At 37.4% G+C, this 25,294-nt stretch overlaps 3 protein-coding genes across 4 annotated transcripts; 1 reads left to right on the forward strand and 2 right to left on the reverse strand.

Annotated features, from left to right (window-relative positions):
• The first annotated feature begins 1,606 nt into the window (after window positions 1-1,606).
• LOC143460341 (protein arginine N-methyltransferase 7-like) lies at window positions 1,607-5,090 on the forward strand. 2 transcript variants are annotated; one of them, XM_076957821.1, is made up of 7 exons: window positions 1,607-2,405; window positions 2,497-2,693; window positions 2,810-2,937; window positions 3,078-3,179; window positions 3,256-3,582; window positions 3,677-3,856; window positions 3,954-5,090. In XM_076957821.1, the coding sequence occupies exons 3-7, from the start codon at window positions 2,830-2,832 to the stop codon at window positions 5,043-5,045; spliced, it is 1,809 nt and encodes a 602-aa protein (XP_076813936.1). In that variant the 5' UTR covers window positions 1,607-2,405; window positions 2,497-2,693; window positions 2,810-2,829; the 3' UTR covers window positions 5,046-5,090. The 2 variants fall into 2 exon arrangements, with proteins under 2 accessions (XP_076813936.1, XP_076813930.1); XM_076957815.1 differs by having other exon boundaries at window positions 1,608-2,405; window positions 2,818-2,937.
• LOC143460355 (proteasome subunit alpha type-6-like) lies at window positions 4,876-6,408 on the reverse strand. The gene is made up of 3 exons (XM_076957833.1): window positions 6,003-6,408; window positions 5,751-5,856; window positions 4,876-5,551 (listed from the first exon to the last, which is right to left on the reverse strand). The coding sequence occupies exons 1-3, from the start codon at window positions 6,369-6,371 to the stop codon at window positions 5,277-5,279; spliced, it is 750 nt and encodes a 249-aa protein (XP_076813948.1). The 5' UTR covers window positions 6,372-6,408; the 3' UTR covers window positions 4,876-5,276.
• A 2,723-nt stretch (window positions 6,409-9,131) lies between these two features.
• LOC143445074 (uncharacterized) lies at window positions 9,132-25,007 on the reverse strand. Its single transcript, XM_076943908.1, has 14 exons — window positions 24,765-25,007; window positions 20,209-20,461; window positions 19,955-20,113; window positions 19,510-19,681; window positions 19,035-19,386; window positions 18,128-18,229; window positions 17,673-17,849; window positions 11,903-12,028; window positions 11,678-11,760; window positions 11,415-11,583; window positions 11,154-11,277; window positions 10,921-11,040; window positions 10,565-10,709; window positions 9,132-10,450 (listed from the first exon to the last, which is right to left on the reverse strand). Exons 1-14 carry the CDS (start codon window positions 24,828-24,830, stop codon window positions 10,342-10,344), a joined length of 2,157 nt encoding a protein of 718 aa, XP_076800023.1. The 5' UTR covers window positions 24,831-25,007; the 3' UTR covers window positions 9,132-10,341.
• Window positions 25,008-25,294: the final 287 nt, after the last annotated feature.

The raw sequence follows: 25,294 nt of genomic DNA on the forward strand, positions 1-25,294 counted from the left end.
AGTTGGCGCAACGTCTCTGGGGTATTAATAACACTCTGTAACAAAATTTAAAAAAAAGTTTGTTTGGCTACATTTTTTAAGTGTGTCTGTATGATTTTCAAGCACTGATTCCAAAAATGCTATCAGTTTTTTTCTATCATCGATCGTTATTAAGATACAATGAATTCCGTTTTTTTGTGATTTTCCGTTAACTGTAGGTTTTTTATGCGGTTATGATTGCTATGATCTGTGCCTATCAGCATTATCATGTTGTAAATCGGCATCCTATTTACTTGAGGAAGTGAATGGGCATGTGGGAGTGATGACTTTAAGAGTATTGTCAACAGGAATAGGCACTTGGAGTTTTTTGTCTACTTTGATGTTGAAACTCAATGTCCCCGCAGCCTCAACGGGAAAGTAGGCTACAGCATTTTTTAGCCAGAACTCGTGCTTGCAATTGCAATGATTATGCAAATCTTGGCACGATGGCTTTAACTGAAACCTTATAAGTCTTTTTTTGTTTATTAAAAATTCGCTTTCAAATAACCAGTTTTTCTTTGCATGAAAATAAAAATTCGACGTAGACGTTGATGAATCTCGTACTAGCAGATTCCACCCTTTTCACTACGTTCGTGACCCCACCTGCAGCAGCCATACAGTCAACCATTTGGCCAAGAGCCCACTAACTGACTTGGAGAGTTGCTTTTGGCATATTTGTATTATAATTTATTGGCTGCCACTATTTCACCGGAAAAAATCGTGCATTCAAAGCTCTTTTTCACATTTTCTTGTAAACCTAACTTAAATGTTTTAACATAGTAGCCTAAATCTTCCTTCTAGTCTAAACCTAACTTTAATTACACCCTTTAAATAACTAAAATCAAGTTTTTGCATATACATTTTCCTAACCTAAACGTCTATCTTTAACTTTGGGCTGCGTGACCTACTTTCGGTGAAATAGGTCAAGTCACTCTCCAATTTATTTTCGCGATTGACTGTGGGGAGCGAAAAGTATGGTGCTAACTAACCTCGTTGTAGATTGGTCAAACAAGTACGATCACAAACAACCATGCAACGAACGGAAAAAAGCGGCCAGCAAGCCCTAAGGGCTTAAAACGTGCAATGGGTAAATTACTGTGGTGCTAGGCTACAACAATGGAAGGTTAGCACAGCCACTAAACCCAAACATATTAAATAATGGAAAAACTAAACGCTAACGACGAAAAAACACAAAGATATGTCAGCATGTAGGCCAAAAGAAATTGTAACCTATGCTAGCCAAGTTTAAACCAATGTTCACCAAAATACAATGATTACCACCGGGCATATTAACATCGATACAATCGTTCCTCCAGACTCCAGTGCAATACAGAATATTTATTTTGTCCAACATTTCTGTAGCCTAAAAGGTAATACCTTCATGACAGGTTAGCTTTATTAGAAGGGTAAGATAATGATATGCCTTACCTTGATAAAGGTAAAACACTGAATCCGTATCATTATCATTCGGTCCTTGTGTATTCTTTTTGGACATGTAGGACACTTAAAGATTTCCATGCCGTTCCATCCAATGCGACATCTTTCGGTAGGCGGTGTTGAGCTCATGTAAATCGTTACAGAAAGAATATATATGGACGCCGTAAAATGGGTAATTTAAGTAAGACTGACTTAAGTTAGGCTATAGACTTTCAAAAATCTTCAATTGCAAGGTTTTCTCGCTATTGTATATGTGGTCAGGAAAGAAAACTTGATATGTCTGTATAGGCTAAAGCCTTTCTAAAATGTGTCAATTTAGCTAAGTAGTCGAGTCGTTCGAACGCTGGCCTCGCAATAATGTGGCTCGTGTTCCGTGTATCATAGCCTACCCAGATATCAATGAATATGAAAACCAACAAATAAATAATAATATATACATGTGTATGGTGTTTCTTAACCTTAAGAAAACATTTGATACTGTACCTCATAAGCAATTAGCCTACTTATGAAATTAAATTGCTATGGCATTTGTTCGGGTCGAAAAACTGAATTTGTTTTACTTCTGCACAACTTTATCAGGATCGAGTATTGAGGAATTATAGTCATAATTTATTTCCTATTACCTCATACCTCTTTCCCAAATCCCATTCAGGCCTTCAAGTCAGTATAACAAATCCCAAAAACTTACCTCATTTTCAATGTTAGGTTAATAGATGTATGGACAACAGGGTAATTTAAAAAAAAATTGCTTGATAACAGGGGTTTCATGTTTAGAGTAGCAGGATTAAAGTTATTTTCAGGCAAGGTTTACCAAAAATTTTGCCTTTTTCATTCACGTTTAAAAATGGGGGCTGACCCGGAAAAACTTCAGTTCACTTTGAAAACAAATCCGACGACAGGAAAAACAGAGTGGGTTGTCGAAAATGAAAAAGAACATGACTATTTTACAGGTTAACTAAAATAATAACAATGATCTTGTGATTGTATTTTTGTTTTGTTTTCATATTTTTTGAATGTAAAATGCTGTTATATGTCTCACAGATATTGCAAGATCATCATATGCGGATATGCTTCATGACCACGAGAGAAATCATCTTTACTACGAAGCCATAAAGCTTGCTGTGGAGTCCATTCATAAAAGAGGTGAAAAGGCAAAAGTTCTTGACATTGGTACCGGGACTGGACTGCTTTCAATGATGGCAGCAAAGTCTGGAGCAGATGCTGTAACAGCTATAGAGGTAAATTTTATGTACAGTGTGCCTTTTCAGCCAAAGCAAGTTTTTTGCCTAAAAGACAATTGTGATTCATAACATGTGTGATCTGCCATGCGTTTCTTTTTGACCAAAATGAACAGTTTTGCAGGTTTTCACTCCTATGGCCGAAGTAGCTAAAACAGTGACGAGGCAGAATGGGTTCACTAACATAAAAATTTTAAATAAACATTCAACAGAAGTAACATTTGGTGAAGATGGAGACATGAAAGTATGTTGTGCCAACGTGTTGTTATTTGTACAGCTCCTGTAAACCAGACTACAGTATTTTGTTCTACTAGGTACTACAAAATTACTTGTGTTACTTTTACTACTTGTCACTGTATTTAATGCCTACGTTTATTATTTTAGGAAAAAGCCAACATAATAGTCACAGAGCTGTTTGATACAGAACTGATCGGTGAGGGTGCCCTATCTGCCTACCAGCATGCTCACCAATTTTTAATGGACGAGGTAAAACCAGATGGCATGATGCAGTGTCAGAGACAGTAACATTTAGAAATTTTAAAACATTTATGGTTTATTTCAGAATTGCATTGCTGTTCCTCACAGAGCAATAATGTATGTCACCATTGTTGAGTCGCCAACTATGAGAGCATGGCATGAGATGAAACCTATACATATACCTCGTCCTGGAAAGACTTCAGTTGTAGTTAAACCGAACGACGAAATGATTCAGGGTCCTGGTGTACCAGCAGTGCATGACATACAACTTTCACAGTTTCCTTTAAACAAGATTAAAACGATCACGGAGCCTGTAGAAATCTTTGATTTTTGTTGGGGAAACAAGACAATATCTGACCAACCAAAGGGCAACGTTATTACAATCAAAAACTGCAAATCTGGTAATGCAGAGGTACGCACATATTTGGCATGACTGAAAATTTATCATAAATGCACTATATGTTTGTGTCACCTATGTAATATTGTATAATGGTTGATTTTTACAGGTGGTGCTCTCATGGTGGGACTTAGAGATGGACCAGCATGCAAAGATTATCCTCAGCACTGCTCCATACTGGAGTCATCCTACTCCGTCATGCATGCAATGGCGCGATCACTGGATGCAGAGTGTATATTTTCTTCCCAACCCCTGCCAATGCGACGAGGGTGGAACTCTGTACCTTAAGGTATGTATGTTCTACTTTAGACCATGGTAAAAAATGTTAAGTCCTACTACTATTGCTCTCTTTCCAAATAAATTGTTGTTTTGCATGTGCAATTCAGGCTAATCATGATGCCTATTCATTGTGGTTTGACTTGGTAAATGATGAAGCTTCTTTCTCTGGATCGACCTTACATCCAACATGTGATTATCCTCCTCGGATGATGTGGAGCAGATCTCGACTTGGAATGATAAATGACCACAAGCGTAACTTGGCATTCGTAAACGCTCTGGAAAAAATTGGTGCAGAGATTCCAAAACAAGGGATAGGGTTGTGCATTAGCGATTTCAGTTTAATTTCTCTGCTAGTTGCACAAACCTGCATGACAGGCAGGGAAGTAGTGGCATTGGAACAATCGAAGATTGGCCACCGTGGACTAATCAATATTGTTAAGCATAATCAGTTGAAAGTTGACGTGGTTTGCAAGGATGCCACTGATGTCACCACAGACTTAGAAGGACAAAAGATATCTCTTTTAGCTGGAGAACCATTCTTTACATCGTCCTACCTACCTTGGCACGACCTTTATTTCTGGTATGCCAGAACAGAACTAGATTCTTATCTTCATCCAAACTGTAAAATTATGCCGTATAGAGCACACCTCTGCATTGCTGCAGTTGAGTTTGAAAATTTGTGGAAAATACGGGCTCCGGTGAGCAATGTTGAAGGTTTTGACATATCTGCCATGGATGAATTAATCGATAGTGCTTTGGAAATTAAAGAGTATTACGAGCCAGAGCCACATGCTCTGTGGGAATATCCATGCTCCCTATTAACATCACCCAGTGAGGTTATGACTTTTGATTTCTACAAATGTGTTTCAAAAGACGCTGTTCATGCAAATGGTAACCTGAAGATAAACATAACAGCGAACAAAGTGTGTCACGCTGTTGTTTTGTGGATGAAGTATGACCTTATGGAAGACATTTCGCTATCAACTGGCATACAATCTAATACAGAAACAAATGAATCACCATGGTCAATGCATCACAAGCAGGCTGTATTCTTTCTAAAAAAGCCTGTTAGTTTACAAAAGTATAGTCAAGAAATTGATGAACCATATTTAGAGTATAACCTAACCTTTTTTGTAAAATCACAAGATGGTTACAATGCTGGAGATATTCAAATGAAATTTAATGTTGCATCTAAATAATCATGTCCCAGTGTAATGCAAATAAAACTTTTATCAACTAAAGTATTAATCATTAGTGTTTCCTAGCAATTGAACATCTCGCCAATAGGGATTTGATAGCAGTACAGTACATTACAGGAAGTATAAAATCCAGGGCTTTCATACACTAATTTGCAAGCAATACTAAAATATGTAAGCTAGCAGCAGCCAGCAAGTTTGCCTACATCCCTTAGTACATTAGCAGCCGAATGGTTAATCCTTTTCAGCCAACGCTGTTAAATAACTGTCAATTTCTTCCTCGGACAAAACCCTGAATTTTGGGTTATCTCTGGTGACCACAGCAACTTCCAGCTCTGAAGGCTTGAAATCAGCAAACAAGATATGAGTGAGACAAGACAGAGCAACATCAATAGTTTTCTCCAGATTCCAATTTGTGTCCTTTTTCTTCTTGAGCTTCTTCTCAAGGAAAGTGTTGGCTTCAGTTTGCTTTACTCCAGCACTTGTAGCACGAAAGCCGCAATAGTATCCTGCATACCAAACGTATTACAGAAGATACGCAATTTGCAGAAACTGGTAATTAAACTAAACTAAATGCTGTATATCCCTCAAATTACCACATGACACAAATATACTATTATGGATAAGAATAATACAAAGTTTCAAAATTGTGTTTGTTTAACATGGGCTGATGACCAAAAAATTCCAATACTAAAATATGATCCAAACCTGCAGGATCTGTTTTATATAGCATTGGTTTATTGTATTCTTGGTCCCATCCAATTACCATCATAGAACAACCCAGCGGACGCATTTCTGCGTTTTGTGTGTACACCTGTCAAAAAATAAAAACAAAACAATTCAATATATTCTAAGTCATAACCTTTGTATAATGTAACACTAACACTGCTGTTGTAATAACCTTGTAGGACTACTCTCTTAACTGTACCATGTTTTGATGAGAAATAACAAAAAAAGTACCTGTGATATATCAGCCATTCTCTTGCACAATGCATCAACTGGCATTTCGTAGCCAAATTTATATTTCCAATTGATTGCCTCACTACGAGCACGAAGCACTTGTGACTGACTGTCTGCTGTCATTCCAGTCATAACACAGCCAACATTTGGTGTTAGCTGAAACATATGTGTAATGGTGCTAACATCCAACAACTTGTCTGGCACTTTTTTCTGAGTGATCAAAACCACACAGTCCTCTCCTCTCACGCCAACCGATGTCAAGCCAGCTTGGTTTATTGCCTTAAAAGCATATTCAACTTGATAGAGTCTTCCTTCGGGTGAAAAAATTGTTATGTGGTGATCAAACCCAGCACTGCTACCACGAGACATTATTTAAAGTAAATAAATATGTCTGGAAGTTTTATGCACAAAAGAGCTTTGAGTTAATATCATAGCTAAATTTTAGGTTAATAATACCACCTTGAAAAATTAATACTTTATACAGTAGCGTAACACATGTTTAACAACTGTTTTCTGTAGAATACATGTATTCATACTATACAAGATCTGAACCAGGGGCATATCCAGCTACAGATGAAATCGGTTAATCATGTATATTTTATACCAGCAAAGATTTAAGGCTTCGATACATGCCATCACACCAAAATTTGCATCTTTGCACGCACGATTTATCGTCGAATATTTCAGTACTTTCCAGTCAGGATAGTAGAAAAGTGCCATACTTTCCAGTCAGGACACTCTAGACTAGGCCTATTATACCAAAATAATCAACCCTGCACGCACCAATCTATGGTTAAAAACTACATTATTTTCCTTCTAGATTAGTAAGTTAGCAATGGGTAACTATTTAACCATAGTCATTCAATTTTATTCAAACATTTTGTTTTCGATGTGACTATTTTACTGGCATCCATTAACCGAGTTTGTAAAACCAAAATACCGTGACTGATAATTTCCACTGATCAGTTTGTTACTTTCATATTGAATCAGAAGACAAAAGAAATCCAGCTGAGTTGTGATTAGCAATTGGGCCCATATGATGGAAACTGTGGGTTTCAATCCTGTTACTGAAAATGTTTGATTATTTTTTACTTGTTTAAATTTACTTTTAAAGTAATTGAGTCATGAGAGGTTAGAATTTTGATCGGAGCAGATTAGTTTTCAATTAAATTAGAGTTTCGAAAGAAGTATAGCCTACATGTCATTTGAAGTTGAAAACTGGACACAACTTGGAAATTTAATCACTGAGAAGTGCTGAAGGGAAAGTTTCAGTCAGAGGGAATTAGTTTTTGGTTAATTTGCACTTTAAAAAGATTAATATGGCATTGTAAGCTGAAAATTAGCATATATTTCAATTCAAAGACTAACCTAATAGCCGCTTACCGTATTCGTACTTTCCTAGCCTAATTCGGTAAACGGCTGCCAGTAAAGTGCTTACTTCACCGGCTACTGAAAAGTAGGAAAGGTAGAAAAATACCAACTGCGTAATTGGCTTGTTGTTTATTGAAGTAGGCTATAGCTTTTTCCAAATTTGGTAAACAACGAAAAACTGGTCGCCTGAACGCCAATTTAAAACAAATAAAGAATTGAGGCTTCAGTGCATGCCATCACGCCAAAATTTGCGACTTTGCAAACACGAGTTCTCGTCGAAAACTGCCATACTCTCCAATCTGGGTGAAATAGACGCTGCCGTTTACCGGTAGTTTTAAGTAAAGATCATGTCTGGCGACTACAGGTTATACACTCTCTGCCTTAATACACACATGCATGTTAGCAGTCGGAACGTGCATTTTGAAACACAAAAAAACCATATTGAAGAATATATCCAGGTTCTGCTTTCAGTGTTATAATCCTTGTAAATAACATATTCACACACTTACACTTCGCACCCACATTTCTCTGTGCTGTGGCATTGGACCTATGATTTGACAATATTGCCAAAGTCTATTTTGCAAGTCATCAGATTAAGATCATACAACCTACAGCATAATAAGAAATAAACTTATGTATTTTCTTGTATACATTTTTATTTTTGTGAATATTTTCCCTATAAAAATTTAAGTTATTATACCAAACTGAAAGTTGCCAAGAGTTACAAGATATTTTCTTAATTTATTACCAGTTACCATTTTATTTTGAATATTTTCATTACTATGATTTAAGTAAATGCTTTTCTGTTTTTATGATTTAGATCAGGGGAGTGCAACCTTTGTTACAGGAGGGCCAGATATAAATTATGAGTAAAATTGAATTAAAATCTAAATTAAATTTTAGATATCATCTAAATAATTTTAGCCATTTCCGTTGATTGGCAAATAACATCAGGACCAGGACAGTTTCTGGCAAAAACATTATGCGGAACTTTGATGCTTGATGTTTGTGTCATGTGTCTTTATACAAGATATAATTGTTCATCTCCCATAACATTGTCATCTTTGTCACTACTGGTTCGATGGAAAGTAACTTTTTTGCTTGGTGACAGTTTTGCGCAGAGAAAGATATTCTTGCCTTGAGTGGGAGAGAGCTCTTCCACAACACCGGTAGCCTTTCTTTTGTGTTAACGGTTGTACCAACGACCTCTTTTTGGTATGAAAACAAGCTGTAAAAACAAAAGGTTTTTAATAACGGACTGCTGGTAATAATGGACAGGAATCAATCAATCAATCAATTGCCTTAAATATAAGTGGAATAAGAGTAATATTTTTAAAAGTGGGTTTATATGGCTAGTAAGAAGCCAGATAGAAAACTTCAATGGCTTTACTTTATTTGTGTTCAAATCAAGTCAGTAAAAATGTGAAAGACATCAACATATCTATAAATAAAATGTATTATAAATATACCGGCTAGTCCAGCAAATAAGAATTCAAAATTTAATAGCTAATTCAAAAAGGTACATATCGCTATTTTATATTTTTAAAGCTAACGAATACAATGATGCTAAACACTTCGATACATTAGTTTTTTAATTTTTTAGTATGTTTTTGAAGATTATGGTATCTTGAAGTTCCTGAACTAAGTCTTGTAACCCTGTCCATTTTGACATCTCATGGCCAACAATTGTTATCAGATTACTTTGGACGATTTTCGTGGAAGTGATGAGACTTATCTCCGCCAAAAAACACAGACAAGCTTTGTACAATATGTTTATTTTATTCACTGAAACAAATCAGCGAACGCGTTTTCGCAAACATAGACCGCGCAACTACGCCTTGCAGATCTACAAAGGTGTTTTATGACGTCATCACCGTCACCAGAAAAGGCACCATTTTGAAGGGTACAGTAATGACATTAAACAGAAGCATAAAAAATAAAACGTGGCGATGGGAATCAAACCAATAGCTAAATTAATTAAATATACCCAATTACATTAGTAACCTCAGCTGCAAAGGTAGGGCAGGGCTATTGTCGTACATAAAATATATAGATATACTCGGAATGTATGCGGATGATTTCGCTAAAATCGCTAAACCTTACTGGACGTCAATTGATAATAATTGCAATGCATATCTACAATTTTTCTTGCACTTGCGCCCGGACAACTAACAAAACAAAATACAAATGGCTCAACAGAACAACGCCAAGCGTAGCCAAGTAACATAAAGACCTCTGTAAGTTAGAACTCATAAATATAAAGTATTCTAAAAGCAATCTGTATTCCGTCTTAAAATAAATGGAGTTGCAAACATTTCGCAAGACTTCCAAGCAATGCTTCTATGAATTGCGTAAGACGAACAACGTAAGGCACAGAAAGCATTTATAGGAAAAGAGAATGCATGATGATACTGACAGGTAGAAAATTTCATAATCGGGAGGCAATTAGTCACGGGGATTGGTCGATTGATTCACATGGTCCTAGAAAGCGTTAATATGGCACACTACTGCGCAGTCATGGAAAATAGACCAAAGCAAGCAAGCAACAAGGGGCACAAAAACTACAGAACGTATTGGCCGTGTATTACTCACATTGTAATATTTACCGTAAAAGCGTAATCGAGGTTATATGACGTCATAATAATTACGCGATAACGTCGGTTATGGATTGGAACAACGCGTTATAATGAGTGTTAGTAGCAATACATAAAAAACAAAAGTATGTCAAGTGTTACAATAAAAAGTAGCGAGCGTGGGGCAATAATGACAACAACAATACAATAACAAAGTAAAAAGTTTCTTTTTCGGGATCAATTAAAACATTTACTTTTAAGTCCAATTCGTCGAATCAAAAATCCATAAGCAATTTCATCTAGTCAAGGAGGTCAGGATTTTCATTTTATTTACAAAAGTAAAGCTGGTTGCTTGCCAACTAAAGCAGCTGGTGTGGCAGCAAAAACCGTTCTTTCTACTCCGTAACTAGCTGGGATGACACAACAATTTTCTTTGTGACCTCATGAGGAGCATCTGTGTCTGTAAGCACCTCCATCTTTGAGTTCCGCATCACCACCTTGCGGCTGTAAAAATAGACAGCAAACCGGTTGCAACAAGCCTTGAAAACGCTGTTTATAGGGAATGCCATTAAAGGTGGAAACAGCGAAACGTTTATTACTTATCTATGTCATATTAACCTGGCCAAGATATCGGCTGCAGTCCGCGGTTCCATGGTGTTGGCGATGATCTTGCTCGTCTGGTCGCCAGTGTCGTTCATGGTAACTCTACCTCCTGCTGGTTCATCGTATGTCTCCTCTGTCCGCTCTTGCATCTCACTAAGCCCTGTTGTATGAAAGCCGACACTGATGAACCATTACAGAGCAAAGGTAGAGATTTTAAAAATGACTATTCTCTATTTCAGTCCCAGAGCACAAGCGATTTAAAATAACGGTCTAATATCAATGCGTACGTTGATGTCAACCAGGGATGAAAATTTCTTAATGGGTTATAGTTGTGGGTTGCGTTATAAGATCTGGCGCCTACCACGGCTTACCCGCATTCATATTGTTATTTTCTTCTTGCTCCTTTATCCAGCCAGCCCGGTTGCCATGGCAATACTTTGCGGCAAGACAAGCGTCGTCCTCTTTGAATGACGTCAGCACTCGCGATTGCCCTGGTGAGATAAACGAAAACACAATAAAATTCACTAATTTTGTGACGTCCAATAAAATAGAAGTGTAGTGATGAACACTGAATAGACAGAAATTACGTCACGTCTTAACTTACAACTTTCGCCTCCATATCCTGCTACTTCCGAACCCGACGATACGCTGTTATACTTCGCCGACCCCAGCGGTGAAAAGTGCGGGTACCAGCCACCAAGCAGTAACGCAAAACACAAGACAACCATCTAAAAGGGAATATCACACATTGACAAACAATTGAACATTTCAGCTGAACTGACAAGCTAAGATGAAGAATATCATTTTATTTAATACGGCCGCTATACGGCGCACGAGAACAAAGTTCAAGTTAATTTACACCTACCATAAGACAACTACTGGTTTGAGTGGTCACTGTACGCGACGGTTTTGGCATCTTTCCCGCTACCAGGGTCTGCAACGAGCGAAGTTGCGTCAGAAGAGAACGATTGCTGCTTTCCAAAGAATCCAACTTTCGCTTAAGATCTAAATTTTCCTTGTTGTATATATCCATCCTGTAATGCAAGGAAAATGTGTGTGAGATTTTAACTGCCGTTCGACACGCTTTCAATTGGGGGCAATGAGTTAACAAACGGTTTAGTCTTTCACCTCTTTTCGAGTGTTTCAACGTATTCCTTCTTTTTTCGTCTACTTTCTTGCGCTGAAAGTTTGTTTTTGATTTTCCTACGAACCTGCAAAACATATTTCCGTAAGTCACGTAAATATATACGTCCACGGCCCATGCTTTCACGACGGTTATGATCAACGTTTTTGGACCGAATCAGTTTTCACTTTTCACCTGCTTTACTAAACAAAGCAATGCAAGCAACTTGCCTTTTTTAAAGATTTTTCCTCGGTTTTGGTGAGGGGAAGTTTACAGGGAATCGCGTAACCTTCGGCTAATAACGTCCGCTTTTCTTCCTCAGATAAAACAAGGGGTCCCTGGGTCTGGGTGAACCTCTGCAAGAAAAAAAAATAGCTATGCAACTCGTCCAGTAAAAAACTAAGTTTGAATTCGGCACAGACACAATGTTATCAATACATAACATTTGTATGTATGTGGTATAGTGAAGGCAACATAATTTGCTTGCTTTAGAACGGCGGCGCCCGGCAAGATTGCATTGTAAACATTCAAATGCTTATGCAGCGCAATTGACAGACGCTTCAAGTTTGGGTTCAACAAGTTATGCAGCTTGTGTTAACTATGACTGTTGTTTATCGATTTGCTTATTCAGCGCCGAATACACTGACGGCTAGACGCTAGTCGTCAGCACAGTAGATCGGGTGTGACACGGTTTGTTTGCGAAAACCAGCCGTAGTTCTTACGGGCCGGATTATAAAATAAATAAAATTTATATAGAGAGAATTCCTGGGAAGTCATATAAACCGTTCAAAGGCTCTTAAAGGAAATTGAAAAACAGGATGTTTATTCAAGCACGGTCGCTCTCCACTGCTTATATTTGCATAAATCTCATAAAAGGTATTTGTGCCGCGCTGAAATCAGGATTAGAAATAATCACCATCTTATACAGCCCATAATATTATAATCTTCACGTGTATCCCTAAGTAACAGTTTAGTTATATAGATGCAAGTGCGGACCAGGAAGTATTAGTGTACCTAAATCGACCATTCCGAGTCGTAAATATCTGTTGCGCTGGTAAAACCACAGGTTTGCATGTGTCTGGCTTTGAGCATTATTTACAGGTGTTCTGTGTACAAGTTATTTTTCATTCGTCCTTTGAAGTTAAGTACGATGCAAACGTTTGTTTATTGTCGCATTCACTTTCACGAATATACTCGCATTGTTTACCAAATCCTTTGAGAAAGCACGAATTCAGCTTCTTGGAAGGTTTAATCACAAACAACGTCACGCTATGCAATGAATCATTATGTAATGGAACCGGGTCATTATGTATTGGGTTGGAACAAAAACAAGTTCGTAATTAAACGTGATCTGGTCGTTTTCTGGCTAAAGGCTGTAGATAATGGCGAAAGCGGTGTTATTGAGCGATACACATCGTTCAATGACCTGGGAGTACACGAGGTAAGTATGCGCGGACACTAACCGGGTTAATTTATGAAACATTCTTAAAAACTGGTTCGAAATTGTTAATGAATAACGATTGTTGCTACAACGCAAACTTGCAGGTCCAGTTGTCGCACACGACACGCCCGGACAATGTGAGCATCGTCCGAAATTTGAGACGTTCGTTTGAAAAATGCTAATGCACGGACATGGACATGTATCGGTCGGCTTCGACGGTGTAGAACAAAACCAGAAAATCCGCCCCTAGTATAACGCGACGTGTCCTTGTCTATGCCTATGGGCGATATGAACATAGCTTGGTTTTGCCAAGACACGTGAAATGATAACCGGTAGTGCCATGGGGTAACACCAGCACGATTATGCCGCTACATGCGAGGTGTCTTTGCTCCAATGGGGGTCTGCAGAATTTGTGCGCAATATCACCAAGGCTTTGCAAAACAACTGCGAAAAGAATGACTCTTTCCCACCGTAGCACGGGGATTATGAGTCATGAACCCTAAAGTGAGTGCACAAAAACAAACAACTCGTCTTCGCTTGGGGCGTGGTGCCTCCTACTATGACCCTGTTCACATATACAAAGAAACGATAATAATTGGTTAAAACTTTAAACAGGCGGCCAATCGCGTTAAAACGTCTTATTTTGAAAGGTAATTGCACGCCTTCTATCGCGCGCGTAACCCGAGGCGAATTTATCGAAAATCTTTTGGTTATTTTGAAATATTTCAATTTTCCGAAAACAATCTGACGCATAAGACATTTTATTTTCTGGCTATGACGTCCTTAGTTAGTCAGCGATATCACTTTATTTTGTTTGTAGAATTAATTTACCGCGTTTTATCTGCAAACTACCGAAGCCGCATCATTGCTTATTGTACCACGCACAGACTACCACGAATTCGAGCTATTTCACATAAGTCATAACGACCTCGCCTTAATGTCTCAGTGCGGATCTTGCAAATGCAATGAAATTTCTTGCCACAAGCACGGTTATGGGACTGACTAAGCCAGCGGATCCCACAAGTTTAAAATTTATGGGCAAGATGTGTTAAGATGCTGAAAAGAAAATGGGAAGAATCCAAGCGTGATTCGATCTATGGCGTCTAGACTTGATCGCGCGACGCACAAACACGGCGTGAAGGACGATGTTGATTTATACACAAGTGGCCAGCTATTGCATCCGGGTTTGGTTTAGATGGTCACTATCTTCGAATACGCGATATTGTTATTGTCGTGTTGGCTTTTATGCGGATATACGCTTGTGTTTTCTTTGTAACAAAAAATGTTGTGAGATGTATAAGTGGAACCGTTGCTTTACTAGAGTTTGTGAGAGGACCGAGGCTGTGTGAGATATTTGACAAGTCAGAGCGAAGTTATAATGCGGTTTCGGATCGATATGCCAATATTTCATGACACAGCGGTGCAAGCCTGTATAATTTACGTTGCGATAAATCCCTTCGATTATACAACAACCGGTTTAAACCAGTATTTCTGGTGAGTAGTAAACAATTTACCATAATGTTAAAGACATGAGAGCTACGTTGACAAAAGAATATTATTAAAAATTTATTTGAACGTGGTAAAGCAGGAACTACCGTCCAAAAGTGTGTTATTAAACAACTGCTCGTAGACTTAAAGACTGCCTTCAAAATTGTAATCCAATGAATGCAGAGTCCAGGCAACGTGCTCACGGAGTGACTGACTATTAAGCAAGATAAACTGCCGCAGGCAAGTAGAAGTCGAAAGTCCATAATTTATTATTAAAATTGAATTTTCTTGAAGCAACTGACATGACTTTTGTAATCGGAAAGAAAGTTTCCAAACTAAGGAAATTACACGCGTTGTGTAGATATCCAGCGGCTGTGATGCTAAAATTAATTGCTGCCATCGTAAAGCTTAATATCACTGGTTTATTACATGCAAGCGAACGTAATAAAGTGGTGGAGTTTTATTGTGAGTATATCAATACCAAACGTGCTCCTTTCCAAACTTCTTATTTAATCACAGATGATTACTGTAAACTAATTATTTGCATCAAAGAACAATCGTGTTTCGCTATCGGATGCGCCTCTAGTCGTCATCTAGACATCATCATTTGTCATAATAAGGGGGGAATATAAAAAATCGTGAGTAAAAGTTTCAAAGCTATTTACCAAACAACGAAATAAAATACTATCTGGGAACTAAGAATAAGTAGCAGATGGATTCCTGACCGGTCAAGCGGAACATAGCATTTCACAAGCAGTGTCACAAGATATTTATGGATTTCAGGCGAAATTGCTTACGAGTCAACCCCTTCAACAACTTAACCACTTGAGTGAAAAGTCTCCACAAACGTTTCTGCAAGATTCAAAAAAAATGCGAAAAACTTTGTTATTTCAAGAAAAAAGTCCAAGGCGGTAAGAAAACAGAAACCTTGGAAATCACCTTACCCGTATAAAGATGGTCCGCAAAACATTTCACTTGGCGCCCACAAGGCATTTTTCTTTGTACCGTGAAGGTAAACGACCGAAATAGCGAGAAAATGTACTGGTAACCACTGTCTTTCCTTTTTCGTCACGAATTGCAAGAAAATGCTCAGAAAATTTGCATGGAAACTATGCTGAAATTCGTACCTACTGATTTTGCGCCCAGAATCGGGTTTTCGTTTCTTTCCATCACGCGACATTTTAAAATCTTCTCTCTTTTTCCACCATATATTTTAGCTAATGTTTAACGTAAACAACTAAGAGGAAAGCATTCTGGGGAGGAAATTGAACTGGTTTCGCTAAATGTTTTCGTGCGAAACTATTTGAATCATTCGAGCAAAAGTTGAAACCTTGATGTACAACTTTCCGCCGATCGAAACTTTGCGAGTAAAACACTAATTTCCAAAGAAATTTAAATAGCAGTCATTTCTTGGCAGAAAAAATCTGTGAGCGGTAACTGACCAGACGAGATTGCTGATGAACTTACGGTGTTGTGGCTTACTTGGAATTGTTTCACAAAAATTGTCATAGCATATTTACGGATGGCCTAAATTGAGTGGAATATGTTTCTATTTTATGACATTTTTGTCCGCATTTATGAAATTGGCAACACCTCGGGCGTTTTATGGGATACTTTGTGACCTAGTAGCGGATGACGAAAAGCGAAATGACGTAGTACGCTGCACAAAGCGCTCGTCAACGTAAACAGCTTCCAAGCACACATGAAATAAAACAGAAGACCGAATCTTGATGTTCTTGAAGCGACAATACAAGTTCAAAAGAGAGCAACGACTGCAGCACTCCAACAACAATTGTTCGATCATTCACCTTAGTTCTGCTCACGAAGTTAGCGTTGCTTAAAAAAAGAACTGGTAAGTCCCTAAAACCCGACATTACCTGGCTTTTTAATTTGTTTTGAAACATAAGGAATAGCGGGGCAATCATTTGGAAAATACTTCATCTGATTAGCAGTTTTCGGGAACAATCAACTAGCGGTGTTTTGTGTTAAAGCAATACCGGAGGTAGAACGAACGATCGAGTGTAGAACAATTTTCTATGACTGAATTGTCTACTGGGAATTTTTAGCGCAACAATGCCAAAACTGCGAAATTTGTTAACAGTTACACAGCAAAACACTATCGAGGTATAAAACGTTGCTCTAAATTGCTAAACAAACGTTTCCTTTCATACCAAAACGGTGTAATCATTTATATCACTACCCACTATTCATCGCTAGGCGGAATATTTTCAACCGGTTTGAAATAACTGGTTTGTTACACCCGAGACTACACCAAAACGATACGCTAGCGTGCTTATCTGAGAACATGACACCGACTTATTCAAATATAGTAACACAATATAAGACAAGGCAGAAAAATTTATGACGTTCTGAAGAATAAAATTCACAGCTAGTCTTAAAATAGGAGAAAGGATATACGGCTGAAAAATCACGAAAACCGCACTTCACAGCGGTACGGTTGAACAGCAAAGAACGACTTTAAACCACGTCAATTAGGAAGGGAACAGAAATCGAGTAAGTTATGTACACCACGCAACTGGGATTTAAAACAGAGATCTTATAACGGCAGTTTTGTTGGATTGATTATTACAACGAAGCACGGTCATTCTATGCACTACTTGAAAATACTTCACTAAACACTCATATCATAACTTAAAATATATGACAACCAGTTAGATGCGACGACTAACTTATCTAGTGGCGTTTTATTGATTGGTTTTAAGGGTTAAATACAACTCCGTAGTTGCGGTGGCAAAAATGCCGTTAAATTGGTTGCTAGGAAACGCTGAAGCATAGGTATAGCAACAGGGCGGAAACCGTTTGAATATACAAGTGTTTGGAAATTTTGGAGTGATTTACACGTGCTATTGCAGACAAATCAAAATGAGTCTGCATTTTAACAACACTTACCGATTGGTATGAATGTTAAGGTGTTAATTAGGCTGTTTCAGTACTGTGCTAAAGACTATTACACATTCATTCAAATGCAATGATGTACTTTTAACAACTAACTATACCATTTGTTTTCTTAGTGCATACCGTAGTTAACGCACCTAGTTATCACAACTTACTTGGGTCGAACTTAGAAGTTGTGCGGCTAGTTGAGTACTGGTAGGCTGCACCCTAATATGGGTGGGTGGGCGCATAGGGGAACCGGGGCCCCCACTGCAACTGATACGGGACCTGGGACTCGAAGAACTTTCGGAGTCACTGCTCGTACTGCTGGGAGGGGTCGGGGGTAGATCGGCCTGACAAGATTAAGGTTAATTTTATAATTTTTACGCTAATAAGGTCGTTAAACTAAGTAATAAGGCGTCACCGAGAAATAATATTGTTTATTCATATCTCACGATATTAATTAAATTATTATTATCATATCCAGAAATAACAATCGTAATATTGTGAGTGTAAACCATTGAACAGTACAAGACCTTTAATTAGAAAACACTGGAGCGCAAACACATTAACCAAATATATCAACTAGAATACTAGATAAACCAGTAAAACTGGATGTTGAAATACTGACGTGAGGTTGGGTAATCTTAACAAACTGCGGCGTATCGTCGTTCACTTCAGTTTTGATGCAAATTTTCGGGATGATCTGGCCGTCTTGGTTCAACTTGGTCACCTGAAATGAAAATACAATTAAATAGAAAACTATAAACATCATTCGGTTTTAATTACGATAATGGCGTGGCTGTGGTTTTGCTTGCAGCGAGAAATGCAGCAGCATATGAGTGCGTCGCACTATTTTCGAAATCCACTGCATTGTAGAGGTACAAAGATCTTGTTTGTGATTCAGGTGAAACAACCTGCGCCCACGCCTCGATTCAATTGATCTATTTTACACAATTTGTGGAAACTAGATCCAACAAAACGGTTTTGTTTTGCGCGTGATCATTCTGTCGATCGTTTAAACAACGCGGACAAAGGCCAATGCAATGAGAAATATTCTACAATTTAAATGCTCAGTGTGATAAACAACTAATGCTAATTTCGTATGTGGACTATGCTGCTATCGAATTTTAACCAAGTATATTGGGAGTCGGACTAGCATTATGAATGTACCCTGTGTAATGAATCAATGCTTTTTTATGTAGGTGTTAGAACTTATTGTAGAAAGGCATTCATATCTCTGTATGGATACCAAGTATTGCATAACAAAGCGAAATGTGCTTACTGTGTAATATATCCAATAACATAAATATCTAAAGGCTAAATCCTGCTGAACTGACAACTACCATCTTAACGATTGGTCACGATAGTAGCTCAAGCTATTGTAACTGTATCAATGTGATTGAAAACTCGAAGCAAGAATACTTGATATGGCATTTATGTTTTCTGTTAATATTATCAAAGGCACACAAAGGTTTCAACTGACATCTTGACTCAGAGCCAAAATCCAAAACAAGTACATGGTACAAATATCTTACCAGTTTTCCATTCTTCAGTATAGTCTGCAAAGCCGACGTTGGAATCTGGATCTGGGTTTTATGGGTAAAGGTGTTTGTGGTGATTTTAGCCTGAGGGGCAACTTTAATTTTTTGGGCTGATGGAATGGTTATCAGATCCGAAACTTCAATGATGTCATTCAATGTGGGTTTAGTGGGGCTACCAGGACAAACAATGGGTTTGATAGAGCTGCTTTTCACAGTAGTTGTTTGGTCACTCAAGAAAACCGATGACGGTTTAGATGCCAAAGTAGCATCCATTAAGTTGATGGCTCCATTTGACAAGTTGCTTACGGTGCTTACAGATGAGATCACAGGTAGACCGTTACTCAGGCTAAACAAAAACACTTTTCATTTAAGTAAAAATATTTAGTATCAAATGCGAAAACAAATTTGAAAAAATAGAACTTAAACCAAACACTTCAAATGACAACAACTTGTCAAAATTTACACCTACCTTAATTCCACTGCTTCTTCTTTGATGTTGGAAATGAACGCCGTTGGTTTAATCAAAGCACTGCCATCTTCCGCTTTGGATATAGTGATAGTGGCGTTATTATCAAAGCAAGAAGTGGCAACACTTGCAAGGGTACAGTCAACCGTGCGCTCAGATCCAGTGGATAGTCGTTCTGATAATATACATGTTTTGTGAAAGTACTTTAAGAATCACTTTGTGTAAAGCTTGAGTTTTGGAGACCAATGTCATAATGTGTGCACAATGTATGGCTATGAAATGTAAGATGTTGCAATAGGTAACAACTATTACATCACATTGCTACATGTATTATGATGCTATATCTACAGAAAGATATTTACAAGTGATTAAGTTATTTCCAAGAACTTTAAACTGAACTGTTCCACATATTCATCACAAAAACTAACCAAGCTTATTTTAGTGTTACCTGCTAAGGTATTTTCAGTTTCAATTGCGACGTCACAAAAATTTGGTGAACCAAATGCCTCTGTAGTTATCACATCACAATCCATAGAAATCTTCTCATGATTGTTTGCTGTTGATTCATCAGCAATCGAAGAATATCCAAATTCATTCAATCCAAAATCTAACAACAAATTTCACACTCATCAAGGAGGGTGCAAGGGCTTTTATTTGAAAGACGGATTTGAAATGCAGTAATTTTTCAATAAAATAACCAACCATTCGAGAAATCTTCAAATTTCACAGCCATGAGAGGTGTATCCGGACGTTCGTTAAGCAAAGAGTGAGCGTGTTCGGTTTGATTTTGACCACCAGAGGAGCTAGAGCTAAGTGATGATGGCGAGAAGCAGTACGACGGCGAAAGGGGAGAGGCGAGGCCGTGGTGGTATTGAATGTCGTAGGAAAGACCCTCGGCCAAGTTGTCGCCCCAATGTTCTGTTGGCATTTCTTTGAAGTCTTCATCACAGAATGGCTAATGACAAAAAAGAAACGTTTTCACGTAGTAGGATAGCAGAGTTTTAGTCTAAAAGTCCAATGCAAGATGACACACTATGCAAATCCAATTCAAAGTCCAATGGAAGAGGTACAGGAAGGCAAGTACACTGTCCAGCAACATAAGTCAATGTTTACCAATAGTTTACATAAACGTTGTGGGTTAGGGCTAAGGCGTAAACATACATATCTGTGTTATGAGAACTATAGGTGTAGAGCTTTAATTGCCTCAGAAATGCAACAGTTATTAAACACAATCTTGATCTTCCGTAGACATATAGTATATATCAGATAGTAGGCAAAGATAAGTTATTCATGTGTTATTCCTATTAAATAAAAACTCTTAAAAATTAACAAATAAACAGTCTGTAACCTGGTTAAAATTATATATTGTGTTTTTTTCCCTTGCCCTGTGTGTATTCAGGATTAAAAGATAACGCATATACCTTAGTACACTCACAAAATATTTGCCACCCCAAAAATAAACCTTAACCATCTGCTATAAAGCGCATTTTCTTCCCACCTGAAAAAAGTTAAAGACCCCTTATGCTATTAACGTCGTAGTAAACAAAGAAATTAAAGAAAGAACAAACAAAAAAAACGCCGGTGCCAGTAGACGCCATCACTGAGACGATTTGCAATGCAAACAAATTAACAATGGGCTCAAATCTTGCTTCAACAACATGCAGCACCAAGGAATAAACGGACGTTCTCGCTGTACCTGGCATGAGATTGACTTAGGGCGGTAGCGTACCAAATACCGTTTATATTGTGACTCAACTATGCCGTTAAAGGTGATATCTATGAGATCGTTATGAGGACCGCTAAAAAGGGCGGTAGTTTAGCAAATATCCACCAAAACTTAACCGCTAGTTACCATTAATCCGATCGCCATGACTCAACTGAAGTTACAAACAATTCGAAAACAGTAATAAACCCATAATACATAGAACCAAAATTACAGTTGGTCAAATATGGATGTATGTTAGCAACTTTAAATTACGAAGGAAACCGTATTACTAGAGACACAAAGTGTGGTTAAATACCAAAAACTTCGCCGCACCATCAATCTGTTTAAACTTACAACTCTTGCGGTGTTTATTTGACACACTTAAACATAGCTATGGATTATGGAAACTTCATAGGTAACAAACAAAAAAAAACATATATGGAGGGAGAAAAAGTGTTTTGTCGCCAGAGCAAAGAGCCATAGATGCTACAACGTTTTATGACCCGTCTTTCAGTAGGAAACGACCTTCGGAACGCTTTGCTTGTAGTTGTTTTCACGCGTGCTAGGCAATATACTGCTGATCAAAATAAACTCCACAAACGCGAAATGATACCCGTATAGGGTAGGGTGCGCTTTACTGATAGCGGGGATTAAGGAAGCTCGTCGTCGTCAATACACTGCCAAAACAAGAATTCCACAAGCATATGGCGCTAGTCGGAATAACGAGCAGTAAAGCACCTCGCTCCATATGACAAAAGAATTTGTTCTCAAGCTTAATAAAAGCGGCAATCGCGTTACGTATGGTCAGCGATTTGCGATCGTTAGCTTCCGCTAATCACAGCAGTATTTCTGACACCTTACCAACATGGAATATAATATTTGTTGTACGCTCGCTGTTTGATGTGTTTCATTGTTTTTAATTGATTTCCGATGTCATCATTATGGTCAAACATATCGAAATGACGTCAGAAACAATTTGACTTAGAAGAAGCGAGTGAGTGGAAAGCGGTTATGAATGTTATTTATTACGCGGCTAACATTTATTCCCTAATGCAACAAACCAAGTTGATTTACTTCACGTTACTGACGTCAGCGTGAGTAAAAATACATCTGCCGCAGCACGTGAATCGCCTTCGGCCAATCAAGTTCCTGCGAAAGACACGCATGAAAACACAGCATGCTTCTTCACGGTAATAACTCTTGTCTAGCTGGTGTCACGATAACCTGCTCGTTATATTGGCTTGAGAAATCAAATGTTAAATACATTGGTAAGATGATTACGTTACACACCATCGCAAAACGGACGTCAAATGTCAGCGTATTATCATTTTCTTGTGCATATTTGCTAAAAATGGCATTAATTACGCTGGACTGGATAAATAATAAATGAATGGAAACATCTGTTTTGTGAAATAGATTGTTCTGGAATCTAGATCTTTGTGTTGGACATAATACGTGCTTACAAACGCACCTGCAAACATTATATAATTAACAGGGCCGCGTAAAACACTGTACACAAAAGTGCTTGGATCTGTCTGTCTAAAACGCGGAAAAGTTTTAGTCCATGGCACTCTACTCTTTAACTATGAATCAGTTATTACATTGGCCAAGCCCAATACAAAAAGCTTTGCCTAGAAGTTACCAAAGTAAAATTTGCGGACTGAAACCAACAATTACGTTCAAACACTGATTTTTAAAAGTTAGCCACTCACACACAAATGATGTTCAAATTTGACCATGCCAAAAGTAATATCTAGCTTGTCGATTAGTTTGGTGAACTGTTGGACAAACCACCGCCTTTATCAGCAGATTAATTATGCCCATCACGCTCTAGGCCTTATCTAATTACAAGTTGTTCATCTTGTACACTTAAAAGGAAATTGTTACTTTCATTGCATATATATATGTGTAAGTTATGGCTATCAAACAAAAAATATTGGAGAAACTTTGTAATTTTCTTTTTCAGTCTAACTTATGGTACAACTACACATGGAGCTACATTAGACTAGTTTACTGTCAAAATATCTAAAACCAAAACATGTTATTACACAAACTAGAACAAAACAAAAAAAAAAAAAAAAATTTATTCAATATATAAAAATCATTTCAGTCGCTACATGGTTTGTAAGCTTCACACAGTTTAGCAATTTCATTAGATAGAATAGTTTGCTTAAAATAAAAAAACCACGTCAGGCTAATTTTACATGTGTTCTAGTTTAGTGTTCTTTGTACACATCAGACTAATTTACAGCAAACTGAATGGACTAAATTTTAGTAGTCTAATGGGACAAACAGTTTGCCATGAACCACTATGAACAAAAGCAGCAACCAGGCAGGTAATGTTACATTATGGCTATTGTTTTGCAAATGAGGACTTAAAATGAGCAGTTAAGCCTAGTTCTTACCACATACAAAGTTAATCATGGCTAAGGCTCCAGAAATTTATCATAATGTTTTATGACAATTGACAGCAAGATATACCAGTAAGTTAAACTTTTTGACTTTTGAATATTGTGACCCATACATATTTAATACTTAACATCTAAACAATAAAACACAATGAAACATAGCCAGTAGCCACTAGTTTTGATCAGCATTGTCAGCAACAAATATATAAAGTACAATGAACATTTTGTAAAATGTTCAAGCAATAGCCAGAAAGCAACAAATGTTATCTAATGCAACTGCGATGATAAATTAAGGAAGCATGCATGGAAGCCAATAGGTAATACGATACCACGTGTCTGAAACTTCATCAGTCACTTCACACCAGATACCAGTGCATGCCATCACACATACTGTAACTTTCAGGCTCCAGCCAAAGTACACAAGCGTTTAAGTTTACTGCTCGGAAAACTATTTACGTAAACATTCTACATCGGGCAAATATCCTGGTTTCATGTTCATCATCACTTCATTATTTAGAAATATAAAACAAATCAGATGGTAAATGACAACAGAACACAGACTTATTGTAATATTTTCATTTTCAAGTGGGAATGCATAAATAACATATATATATATATATATATCTTTATCAGAATAAACCCACTACACAAAAGACAGCAACATAAAATTATGATTTGCCAATATTCCAACATTTTTGAATAATTCAAGAGTGTGGTTTAGTTGGGGTATAAGTATTGAATACAATTAGAAAAAACACCAAAAGTATTTAGTTAGGTTTGTTATTACAGAATCCCGATTTTTCTAGAGTTTTTTTTGAGGTGACCCTTTTAAGTACTGTTATTGGCATTTTTAAGTAGAACAAAACCGTTAACCTTGTTCACAACTGCTAAGTATACACCTATTAAATATAATAAGTTTGCATTAAGCAGCTCAAATTCAAGTATTGTGCGTAGCTAGGAGATTACTGTATAGCATGTAATAAATTGCTACACAGTTTCAACACATCTGACTCGATCGCTTAAAAAATGAATAGCATTTTAAAACTTTTAAAGCAGGCTACTGTGCATATTATTGCTATCAAACACTAAACTTTTGAAGATTACTTTCAAAAGAATCTGGTTTGGTAATAACAAATATTTCTTACCAGCTTGTAGTAGTTGTTTTCCAGCAAATCAAATTCCATATCGTTTTTGCCTTCAAACAAAGACATTCTCTTTCAAGATGTTCTCACGTCACTGATCTGCAAGTTGTGTCAAGTCCGTTGTTCGTTATCCAAGTTTCGTGCCGGGGTAGATATAAACGCTAATGTTTCATTTTAAATATTAATTAAATTGATATATAAATTACTAACCAACGCATATAACAGTGATCTGTAAGAACAGAATGTTTGTTAACCAGTGGTTTTACTCTTTTTTACTGTTTGCCATACCCTCGCATGAACTTTATAAATATAGCCTATAAACAATATATATATAAACAATATATAACCTATATAACGGTATACTGATTCACACAAGCCAATGATCAAATTGGCCTAAAGCAAGATAATTAGAACTCAGAACTCACAAGTACCTTTAGACTAGTACTGTATGTCAAGTTAACTCAGCGCAAACATAACAAATATTTTGTTTGATATAGCCACTGTGTAATGTAAAGCCAGTAAAAGTGCAAATC

Source organism: Clavelina lepadiformis, chromosome 1, assembly GCF_947623445.1.
Source record: "Clavelina lepadiformis chromosome 1, kaClaLepa1.1, whole genome shotgun sequence".
Lineage (NCBI taxonomy): Eukaryota > Metazoa > Chordata > Ascidiacea > Aplousobranchia > Clavelinidae > Clavelina > Clavelina lepadiformis.

Coding starts and splice junctions, on each gene's coding strand:
- LOC143460341 (XM_076957815.1), top strand. CDS start 2,222: ATGTTTAGAGTAGCAGGATTAAAGTTATTTTCAGGCAAGGTTTACCAA. Junction 2,406..2,496: donor AGAACATGACTATTTTACAG/GTTAACTAAAAT, acceptor TATGTCTCACAG/ATATTGCAAGATCATCATAT. Junction 3,180..3,255: donor ACCAATTTTTAATGGACGAG/GTAAAACCAGAT, acceptor GGTTTATTTCAG/AATTGCATTGCTGTTCCTCA.
- LOC143460355 (XM_076957833.1), bottom strand. CDS start 6,371: ATGTCTCGTGGTAGCAGTGCTGGGTTTGATCACCACATAACAATTTTT. Junction 5,857..6,002: donor GAATGGCTGATATATCACAG/GTACTTTTTTTG, acceptor ATTTTTTGACAG/GTGTACACACAAAACGCAGA. Junction 5,552..5,750: donor ATATAAAACAGATCCTGCAG/GTTTGGATCATA, acceptor TTTGGTATGCAG/GATACTATTGCGGCTTTCGT.
- LOC143445074 (XM_076943908.1), bottom strand. CDS start 24,830: ATGTCTTTGTTTGAAGGCAAAAACGATATGGAATTTGATTTGCTGGAA. Junction 19,387..19,509: donor GAAGAAGCAGTGGAATTAAG/GTAGGTGTAAAT, acceptor GTTTTTGTTTAG/CCTGAGTAACGGTCTACCTG. Junction 10,451..10,564: donor GCAGCCGATATCTTGGCCAG/GTTAATATGACA, acceptor CTATTTTTACAG/CCGCAAGGTGGTGATGCGGA.